The sequence below is a fragment of the Vitis vinifera genome, chromosome 12, assembly GCF_030704535.1.
Source record: "Vitis vinifera cultivar Pinot Noir 40024 chromosome 12, ASM3070453v1".
Lineage (NCBI taxonomy): Eukaryota > Viridiplantae > Streptophyta > Magnoliopsida > Vitales > Vitaceae > Vitis > Vitis vinifera.
The window spans coordinates 8367732-8379862 of record NC_081816.1 but is presented as its reverse complement, the minus strand read 5'-3'; the positions used below and the strand labels follow the sequence as shown (position 1 = coordinate 8379862).

Below are 12131 nucleotides of genomic sequence, written 5' to 3'. Positions count from 1 at the left end.
GCTTGATGTGGAGAACTTTGGTTTTCCAAATGCTCATGTTCAATCTCCATATTCCAATTTCCAAAATGAATGAAGACATGAATTTTATATTTATTAGTATGCAAAAAACTTCATGAATATTCAAACATTGACATGTTATATTTTTATTTTGAGTAATTATTTAAGTGTTGTGGACCTATGGTTGACATTTGTATTATTTATTATGGACAATGTGTTGAGTTAACAACTCTTTGATAATTTGGTTATTATAGGATAGTAATGGTTTGATTATTTGATAAATATTGAGTTTATTGATATTGTGAATGTATAACATCTTATATTGTGTTATAGATATCATATATGATAATTGATGACTTCTACAGGTAAAAAAATTTGTGACAAAACTCAACAAACAAAGTAGATGCTGTCAAAATTTACATAGAATTTATTAATTTTTTAATTTTTTATAATATATAAAATAATAAAATATATATTTATGACATCACCGGTTCGACCGCCGGTCCGACCGATGAACCGTGAACCGGTAACTTTTCCGGTTCAATGACCGATTCGGTTCTGAAAACATTGCTTATAATTGTGGAAAATGGATGAATTTTGTGGTGGGAAAGGACTCGAACCAAGGACTTAGCGGTAAGAAAAATGCGGTTATTCCATTATGCTATGAAACATTTTAATTTACTGTACAGAGATAAAATAGACATAACCACATAAAAATATTTAAATACACAGGTAATTTTTTGAAACTTCTTTTTTTTTTTTAAATATTTAAATAGACATAATCACATTAAAAGAATAAAATAATAAAATATATAATGTTTGACAAAGATAAAATTAAATATTATAATTTTCCTTCTATCTTAAACATATCTTCACATTTACATATTACACATATTTATTTAATAAAATGAAAAATATTAATCGTATTTGGATTTATCCTTATTATTATTCTTTGAAAATATCAAATATAAAAAAATAAATATTATTAATTTTTTTAATTATATATTACTAATTTTTATAATTATTTTAAATTTTATGTAAAATATAAATTATGTATTTATAATATCATCGGTTCAACCATCGATTCGACTATTGAATTGTGAACCGATAACTTTTTCGATTCAATTATTTGTCTAGTTCTAAAAGCATTAGGAGGGACAAACCAATCTCAAAATCTTCTTGAACCTCTATATATGACTTCAATTTTCTTAAGCATCCCTACCCAAAATCTATATAGTAAATCCCAAATCTTGATGACCTAATACCTCCCAACATTTTAAGGTTTCAATATCCATTAAATTTTAGGCTCTCTAAGATGGAGTAGAAATACTAAATAGGATACATATATAATGTCCTATATATATTGTGCTTTGAGATTAATTATTATTAAAAGGTGAAAACTAAGAACCTAGTATTAGTACATCGGGAAAAGCTAAACAGATAATGATGAAGGTGATTCATTATCTGCCAAACACATTAATATCATATGCACTATCAACCACAAATCAGAAAAGAGCATGTGGAAGGAAATGCTTATTTGATTTAGCTTGCAACCATAAAGAATATATCATAACTATGGAAAATAAAACCATAAAGGTATGATAATGGAACTTGCCATTTTATGTAGCCATCTCATTTTGTCCTTAAAAAACCTACTTTAGAAGTATAGACGAGATAGGGGTTTCTATATATATATATAAATTTAATTTTCATTTCCTACTTTTCAACACATACAATAAAAAAATATTTTTTGTAAAATGCTATAATATTTATTTTTGGTATAATTAAAATTTTAAAAATAAAAAAAATATTTATATTAAATGGCATGAGGCGAGCTAAGGTATATATGGAACATTCTCTTACGCACCCCGACCTCCTCACACCTTATTCATTTGAAGTATATAATTTGATAATATCAAAATGGGAAAGAGACTTAATTTGGTTAGGTGAAATGTACAAATGAGATGCAATGAAGAAAAAAGTCAAAAAACAAATAAAAATTTACAATGGTAACCCTTCTTATTTTCTTCCATATATTGCCATCCTTCACCTTTGATACCATTAACTTGCCAAATGTAAGTCACACAGCAACAACCAGTAAAAGATTTGTTCCGAATAGTAATAAAATCGAATGCAGATTACAGAGAAATTCACAACAAGTTTATGAAGAAACGTGTTTCCACATAAACATGTTTCCTTTTTCTAATCATAGACCATGAGGCCATCAGTAAAGATAGAGGCAAAAGCATTCATTTTAATCTTGGGGAATGACAAACCAACTTCGATATCGCCTTTGTTATCTTTGCCTTCATGAAGTGATATGCACCTTGTTTCATCTATTGATATCGACTCTCTCTTTTGTAGTTGTCCCAATCCAAAATCTATGCCATAAACTGCAAACCCTGGTGACCCAGCAACTCCTACAGCTCGCTTTATGTTTATAGATGAAAAATTCACGACCCATTTATCTAAACCTTCCAAAACTCCCTTATTGCTCCCAAGCTTTTCCTGAATTGCTTCTCCTATAAGATTGGCTGCAATTATAAAACCATCTTCATCTATTAGTTGCATACTCTTTGCATGCAGTTAGAAGACTTGGAACTACACAGTTACCGAAATAGTTTTCAGGCAGTGTAGGGTCCAAGTGGGCTCGACAGTCAGCCACAAAAATGAAGTGCTCTAACTCATTTTCACTCACTTCCTCACCACTACAAGCTCGAGCTTTGACATGCAAGCCCATGTGTAAGCACATGCTACTGTAAAACTTGAGACATGTAACAACGTTGGACATTGAACCAAAACCCTTTTTGAGTCGCTGAAGATCGACTTGACTTAGTAAAATTGCAGCCAGGATGTTGCTGGTAGGGAGCAGTGGTCGATAACCTTCAAATTTAATTTTCTGGTGATGTTGCCAAAAAACTGAACCTAGCTTGTTCGGGTCTTTTACCATGGTCCTATCATAGAATGGAAGGATTGCACCCTCTAACATCAAGGGCTCTCTCTGCAATTTATGAATAGTAGCCCACAACCTTATGAATCGAATAAAAGCATTACCATCTACCACAACATGGTCAAAGGTGAACCCAAAAGAAATTCCAGAGTTGGAAAACAGATGCAACTAGGGTGTCACGCTTTACACACACTGGTGGCAATTGGGGTAGAAGAGGATAAAAGTGAGCAACTTTTCGTTGGTGGTTTTTGATAAGGTAAGCAAAATCTCTATTAAACTCAGCAAAGGTCATTGAAACTGAATCACCATCCACATAATGAATTTCAGGCTCTCTAAGATTTGGAGGAAATAGTAAATTTCCTTCAAAGGGATAAAAGTGCCTGAGAGCGAGGGAGAGTGAGTGTTTAAGGGAAGGGATGGGGGTCTCTATGAACTGGGTCTTAGAATGAGGGAATTTGTAAAAGAAGAGGCTTTGGGCTAGATGGAAATGTAGCCATATCAAATCAAAGAAAGTGAGTGGGAGAGACTTCTCACTCACAGCGTTGGGAGGTGGAGACACTCGACATTCTTCTGACACATTCACCATCTCATCAGATGAAGCCATATGACAAGACAATGTAGAATTATTCACATCCGTTCTAGTCTAAATATAGTGTCAAGTGAGGCATCCATGGAATAGCAGGTAAAGTTTATCAAAAATAAATTTTAAAACTGATAGTTGGAAGTTGTTTTCGTATCGTCTGGAAGCATTAAAAAGCAATAATAGAAAATGTGTCAAATTTTATATTCAAAACATTTGAATAAATTGTTGATCAATCATAGGGGTATCAACTTTTGTAGTACACAAAATTTCATAGTTCGTCTAATCAATCACAATTTGATCACACTTGCACAAACTTCATTTTTTCTTAACAAAAGCCAACTATACATACGAACTCTTATGGAACATACAAATGAACTTTTAATTTCTTAAATCCAAACAAAAGTTGATACCACTATTTAAAATTAAAATTAATTTAAAATATTAAATCAAAATAATTAACTTATTCTGAATTTTAAATTCTCTTTTACCCTATTTATCCACATCTAGTTAGAGTTTTTTTATATCAATCACTTCATATTTCCGATTTATCATATTTTATTGCAAATATTTTATAATTACATTTTATATATCTTTGATACTTTTAATATAAACGTTTAGCAAATAAACTACTTAATATTAATGGAACCTTGAAATTATATTTCATCGCAACAAAGGATAAATTGCTTGATCGTGATGACATCTGGAAAGGTGAGATGATCATACTGTGAATTGTCTATGAGCAGGGAAACAACTTTGAAGTGATAAGGAGTTCCTGGGCCCTGATAATTCATCTTTTCATTTGAATTGGAGAAACATCTTCTAATGGTTTGTTGTCAATTAGTGCCAAAGTTAAAGGAAAGCTAAAAAGCATCAATACAAAAAAGATTCTTTTGGGGGGATAAATAATTGAATGCCAATGTGAGCGATTGCTGGAAGCTTTTTTCACATGTCCTGGGCCATTTCTGTGTATCATAGCATGCCTTGAAGCGTTGTACGAATGGTGGCTCATTAAAGTTGAAAAATCGTCATATGGTAACGATTTCATAATGGCCACAACTATAGATCCTTGTATGGCCACGGTTTCTGATGGCCACCACCATTAGGTCATGATATGACCACACTTTTAGATTGCCCGCAACTATATGCCATCGTATGTATATATTTTTTAATATTTTCCTTCAATTTCATTTTCCAATGACCATATGACATTGAGATAAATAGCAATGAAACCCAATAAGAAAAGCAATGTGATATTTGATCGTGAATTCCTTCTTTCAATTCCACATAAAAAAAAATTAATGATATGTAACAAAATTCGTTAAATATGAATAAAATATTGTGATCATATGATATAACTATGAGTAAGAATCAAAGCTCTTAGAAATAATAATACAAATGAGAAAATGAGACTTGTAGCTCTTTAGAAATAATGATAATACGAAATCCTGCAACCTTCTATGGTCCTTTACATTTAAAGCTGCTGACATAAGTTGCTGGCCTGGTGAGTGGCATTAGATATGGAAGCTGATGAGTCCCTCACATCATGAGTCATGCCTTTTATTTTCACCATGAAAAAATAATTAAAAATAAAATAAAAACAAATTTAAAAGTAAGGCCAAATAAGGCTTGCAATCCACTACAAAGCTCTCCACACTATATATGGAAGAAGAAAGATTTGGCAGATCTATAAAACTACAAAAGAAATCAAATTGCTTTCCAAATTTCAAGAGATCATTAATTGTATCTACATATATTGAAATTAGTAATTACAAAATAATGATTTTAAATTTTATCTCAGGAAACAATTTCTTAGAAAGCTTGATTATCTTAGTGTCGGTTTCTCTGCAGTTGAAGAAGCAACTTTAGACACAAGGAATCCTATCTCATAATTCAAACTTTGAACTGGTGGAGCAACTTGATTGTTGTCCTTTTATGTTGGTTCAATTATCATGCCAAGCAATAATAGAAGAAGATAAAAAGACCTAAAAAGTAAGAACAAATAAGATAAATAATTGAGATCTAGTGAATGAAAGTGATTGCTGGCAAAGTTTTTAGCAAGCACTTCTAACAATTAAAAACTACCTATTTTTTAACATTTCATTGGAATCTTTTTATACATAGAATCAGAGAACATTTGGATATGAATTAAATTTATCAAAAGAAGGTGTGCAAAAGAAGTTTCTGATTCACAGTACCAGTGGGGGGACTCAATATGGCTCTAACACATTCATTATCTCAAAAGAAGTTATATGATAAGATGGGATAAATTAAATTTATTAACCAAGATTTTTCAAGGGTTCTAAATCATTTTTTGGTGAATAACAAACAAAATATTGATATTTAAACTTTTTCTTAAAGTAAATATAAGATTTGAAATTCAAAGTGCAATTATTTATGGTTTCAAGAAAAAAGGATAAGGTCATTAATGATGGAAAATGAAGAAGCTTAAGGAAATAACATTTTTTTATAGCATTATTTTTTCCTTGTAAAATTAGACTAGATGCAATTAAAGCAATCCTAAGCAAATTTTCAAAAAACACCAATGGCAAAGTTATTATTATTATTATTAACTTTATTTTTTTTCCTTGTAAAATTAGACTAAATGTAAGCAGAGTGGCCTATGCAAATTTTCAAAAACACCCATGGCAAAGTTATTATTATTATTAACTATATTTTTTTTCTTTGTAAAATTAGACAAAATGTAATCAGAGTGGCCTTATGCAAATTTTCCAAAAACACTCATGGCAAAGTTATTATTATTATTAACTTTATTTTTTTCTTTGTAAAATTAGATAAAATGTAATCAGAGTGACTCTACGCAAATTTTCAAAAAACACCAATGGCAAAGTTATTATTATTATTATTATTATCGTCATCATTATATAAGATAAGCATTAATTTTCATTTGGTGAAATGATTTTTCTAAGTCTATTTTGATGAAAACCTAGGACATTTTTGAAATTCACATAAATTCAATAAGGTTTTCAAAATATTGTTAGAATGGATGTTATTCAAGTTAAGGTTACTTAGGATCCCAATGGGCTAATTTTTGAATGATAGATGCCAGGTGTCCACTAGGCAATCCTTGGTTCATGGATTGGCTCTCCTCCAAAATCAACCACTCTAGTAGTGGCTAGCATATGATGTGTTGGATGACGAAGCTTTGGACGGCCAAGCTGTCAACTACTTGTCTATTTGCATTTATAACAATAATATGCATATACATTTTAAATTTATTCCTAACGGTTAATTATGTGGTCGACAAACAGTTGATTGAAGAAGTAGGAGTCGCTACCTAATAGCTAGTTACTTGGACATTTTTTTAATACAAAAGACTTTGTAAAAATTGATTGAAAACAAATTCTATTTGGAACAAGCCTTGCATTTGGAGGATTGTTTAATTTACATCAATGAAGTAACCTCTCAGCAACTTGGAGGAATTTGAGGACAATAGATGTAGGAGAGATTGTATCAAACCACATACATGATATGATGTTTACATTTTCTCCATTTATCTCTTTATTGTTTTTTTCTTATCTTCCTTCTAACATTATTATTAAATCCTTAAAATTGTCAATTGGCCAAGTTAATTAAGAAAATTATAGATTAATTTCTTTTATTGACCATTCAAGGTTATATTTGGTTCCTCAAAGGTGTTAAAAGAAGGGGAAAAAAAACATCCTAAAATCGTATTTGGTTTTTGGAAAGTGTTATGAGAAAAATAATTTTCTCACTCTAGATAACATGAAAAAAAAAAGGATAAAAAAATGTTAATGAAAAGAGAAGGGAAAATAATAAATAATAAAGAAAATCTCATGTTTCTTGTAAAATGGTTGAGAAAGTTTTGGGAAGCATATTTCTTATGAATTTAATTATTATTTTTCCTGTAATTCTACCATGAACAACCAAATGAAGGTTTTTTTTTTTTTTGACCTTTTTTCTTTCTTTTTTTTCCCATATTTTTCTTTTGTTTTCTTTTCTAAAAACTTTGCAGGAACATATCCTAAAGCACTTTTGTAGATAAAAATGGTGATTCATGTGGGAAATGAAAAGATCAAAAAGGGAAATGGTTTAGTTAACATGTTTTTGATAAAAAAAAATAAACATTAAAAGTATTTTATAAATATATCTCATTAAAAAAATGTTGAAAACAATTATTTTGAAAAAAAAATACTAAAATTATTATTCTTGAAATATAAGAACTTCAAACATTTTAATGATGTCAACCATTCAAAATTAAGAAATTTATAAAGGTATTAATTATTTTTATTCTTTCAAACAAAAATATTTTTTTTGTAAAAATGTTTTAATTTCTAGTGCAAAATATGCATTTTTTTTTTCTTTTCATTCCTGTTACTTAAATCGATTTATTTAACAAAAGCTTAAGTTAATTAAAAAGAATTGAGATGATATTTTTTTTTTTAGAATGATTGTTGAAGGGCAAAGAGAATGATAGGTATTTTTTTGAGATTGGTTGTTTAAGGTCAAATAGAATTGTAGGTTGGAAGGGGCCTACAAAAGGGTGAATGTTATCCATTTCACATTAACTTTGTTGTAGTATGTGGCTCATATTGAATGAAATACATATATGGAGAAAAATGGGCAAATGTTAGAGCGGAACGATCCCCTTCCTCCCACGGTACGGTTCAAGGGTTTTTTTGGATTTTTCAATACTTGAGGGTTAGCATAAATACCCTTTCTCGTAACCCTAATTTTTGGTAAAGTGAAAGCCTTCAACCCTGCTTCCGTGGACGTAGGCATTTTGTCGAACCATGTTAAACCTGTGTGTTTTATTTTTCTTTGTTTTCTATAATTTCTTCATTAGGAATTGTTGCATGAATTACAGCAATTGGTATCAGAGCCAAGTTCCGATGTTTGGGATTTCTTTTGCAAAGTTCGACATAGTCAACTTCAATAGATCTGGGAATTTCGATTTATGGCAAATGAGGGTTAAGGATTTGTTAGTGTAGCAAGGCATGGTGAAGGCATTATGCGAAAAACAACCAGAAGGAATGAATGACATAGATTGCAAGGATTTGGAAGCGAAAGTTGTGACAACTGTCAAGCTTTGTTTGACTAATGATGTAATGTACCATGTCATGGATGAGAAATCACTGGCAACAATTTGGTTGAAATTGGAAAGTCAGTATGTCTAAGTCATTGACGAACAAGTTGTATCTTAAGCAAAAATTGTATAGTCTTAAGATGGCAGAGGGCTCAGATCTAAGCCAACATATTAACGTGTTCAATTACATTATCAATGATTTGAAGCGGGTTAATGTGAAGTTCAAAGACGAAGATAAGGCATTGATGTTATTGAATTCCCTACCTGCTTCTTCTACGTATGAAAATCTAGTCACAACTCTAATGTGGGGAAAAGAAACTCTCGAATTGGAGGATATCACCAGTGTTCTATTAAGTTTTAATCAGAGGAAAAAAGCTAATGATGAGAGTTCATAGGGTGAAGGTCTTGTGGCAAGGAGTAATCAGGAGCATGAGAGAAACAAGTTTTGGAGCAAATTGAGTAACAATAAATCTCGATATAAATCCAAGAAGAGAAAGGACATACAATGTTATAAGTGCGGAAAAATGGGGCACATGAAATGAGATTGTCTAGAGAAAAAGAAAGGGGGTACAAAAAATAAAAAAAGGGTTAATCGAAGTTTGCAAATGTAGAGGCAGAAGAAGACTCGGAGAGTGGTAATGGTGATATGTTGTTGGTTTCATCCAGTTCAGATCATCTTACATATTCATGGATTTTGGATTCAACATGCTCTTATCATATGACACCCAATAAAGATTGGTTTAACACATACAGATTAGTAAATTTTGGTTCTGTTTTGATGGGTAACGATGCTTCGTGTAAAGTTGCTAGAATATGGAATATCATAATTAAAATGTTTGATGGTGTTGTTAAAACGTTGTGTGATGTTAGACATGTACCTGATTTAAGGAAATATCTGATTTCATTGAGGAATTTAGATTGTAATGGGTTTAGTTACAAGTCTACAAGTGGAGTAATGAAAGTGAGTAAAGGTGTTATGACAGTGATGAAGGGGCATAAGCTAGTAGGAAATATTTATAAATTGTTAGGTACCACGGTTGTGTGTAGAGTTGCAACCGCAGAGTCTGAATCAGACAATACAGTTTTGTGGCATATGTGGTTAAGTCATATAGGTGAGCATGGGATGATGGAGCTTTATAAGAGAAATCTGTTGAAGGGTGTCAAAACATGTAAACTTGATTTCTATAAGTATTGTGTTTTTGGGAAACAGAATAAAGTGCAGTTCAAGACACCCACACACAAGACAAAGGGGTTTCTTGACTATATCCATACAGATGTTTGGGGACTAGTAGGGGTAGCATCATTGGGAGGAAATACATATTTTGTGAGTTTTATTGACGATTACTCACAAAAGGTTTGGGTGTACTTCATGTAGCACAAGTCAGATACGTTTGCCAAGTTTAAGTTGTGGAAAGCTGAAGTAGAAAACCAGACATGAAGGAAGATAAAATGCCTCAAGTCAAACAATGGTACTAAGTATACAAATTCAAAGTTCATAGAATTGTGTGAGCAGCATAGGATTAAGAGACACTTCACATTATGCAAGACACCACAACAGAATGGTGTAGCAAAAATGATGAACAGAACAATAGTTGAAAGAGCTTAGTGTCTCAAATTGAATGCAGGACTTGAAAAGAAATTCTAGGCAGAAGTAATGAACATGGCATGTTACTTGATCAATAGGTCACCTAGGGCAGCATTAGATGGGAAAGTAGCAGAGGAGGTATGGACAGGCAATGCGATAGACTACTCTGGTTTGAGAGTGTTTGGGTGCCCAACCTATGTACACATATCTAATGAAGAGAGATCGAATCTTGATGCGAAGTCTAGACAGTGTATTTTTCTGGGGTATCAAAAAAGGGTGAAAGACATCAAGCTCTAGGATCCAAAGGCAAACAAGGTGGTGATCAATAGAGATGTGGTTTTTGATGAGAAAGCCATGTTACAATGTACTTAGAAAGAAAAGAAATAGGAGCCAAAAAATTGCAGTAGAAATGAGCAACTGATACAAGTGGAACTAGAGACCCATGATATAGAAGACAATGCTTGGAATAGAGGGAGGTCTAGTTCAGAAGATCAGCAACATCACAATATAGCCACAAACAAACACAGACACACTATCAGGTCACCTACTAGGAATGGTTTTGAAGATTTGGTTTCTTATGCACTAATTACTAGTAACGGGGATCCTACTACCTTCTAAGAGGCAATACACAGCCAAGAGAAAAGTAGATGGATGGGTGCTATGATGGAGAAGATGCAATCTTTGCATAAGAACCAGACATGGGAGTTGGTGAAGCTTCTAGATGGGATGAGAGCAATAGGATGTAAATGGGTGTACAAGAAGAAAGAAGCAGTTTCATAAAAAGAAGGTGAAAAGTTCAAAGCTCATTTAGTAGCAAAGGGTTACTCACAGAGGAAAGGGGTTGACTATGATGAGATTTTTTTCCCCCATAGTCAAACACACTTCCATCAGGACAGTATTGGGTTTGGTAACACATTTTGATATGCAATTGGAGTAAATGGATGTAAAGACAACTTTTCTCCATGGTGATTTGGAGGAGTTGGTCTATATGGTACAACTAGAAGGGTTCATTCAACTTGGACAGGAGCACTTGGTCTGTAAAATGAGAAAATCACTTTATGGGTTGAAGTAGTCCCCAAGGCAGTGATACAAGTGATTTAACTCTTACATGATCTGGATTGGCTACACGAAATGTGAGTATGATTGTTGTGTTTATGTAAAGAGCCTAGATGATGATTCATTTATTTATTTTTATTACTCTATGCGGATGACATGTTAATTGCTGCAAAGAGTATGAGTGAAGTCAATAAGTTGAAGTCTTTGTTGAGCAAAGAGTTTAACATGAAGCATTTAGGTGCAGCCAAGAAGATTCTTAGGATGGAGACTCACAGGGATAGAGTTTCAGGAAGATTAATATGGTTATCTCAACGTAGCTATGTCAAGAGAGTGTTGGATAGGTTCAACATGGATAATGCAAAACTAGTAAGTCTACCTTTGGCGAGTCATTTTAGATTGTCTACTAATTAGTGCCCAAAGACAGATGATGAAGTGAAAGACATGTCAAAGGTTTCATATGCAAGTGCAGTGGGATGATTGATGTATGCTATGGTTTGTACAATACCATACTTGGTACAAATTGTTAGTGTGGTGAGCAAGTTTCTATCAAATCCGGGAAGATTGCATTGGGATGCAGTCAAGTGGGTCTTTAGATACTTGAGGGGTACTATAGACTATGGCATCATGTTTAGCAAACAACAGAGTAATCCTTTAGTTAAGGGATATGTGAATGCAGACTAAGTAGGAGACTTGGATGATAGAAGGTTTAGCACAGGTTATGTATTCACTCTTGGTGGGGAGCCTATTTGTTGGAAGTCTATGATACAGTCTCTAGTTGCACTATCTATTACTGAGTCGAAATATATGGCAGTAGCTGAGGCTAGAAAGGAATCATTGTGGCTCATAGGATTGGTCAAGGAATTGGGTATTCAGCAAGGTGGAGTTCAATTATACT

At 32.4% G+C, this 12131-nt stretch overlaps 1 protein-coding gene across 1 annotated transcript; it reads right to left on the bottom strand.

The window, feature by feature from the left end:
• Nucleotides 1-2033: 2033 nt before the first annotated feature.
• On the bottom strand, nt 2034-3551 carry LOC100242614 (malonyl-coenzyme A:anthocyanin 3-O-glucoside-6''-O-malonyltransferase-like). The gene is made up of 3 exons (XM_059740919.1): nt 3072-3551; nt 2696-2998; nt 2034-2580 (listed from the first exon to the last, which is right to left on the bottom strand). The coding sequence occupies exons 1-3, from the start codon at nt 3549-3551 to the stop codon at nt 2200-2202; spliced, it is 1164 nt and encodes a 387-aa protein (XP_059596902.1). The 3' UTR covers nt 2034-2199.
• Between the last annotated feature and the right edge of the window lie 8580 nt (nt 3552-12131).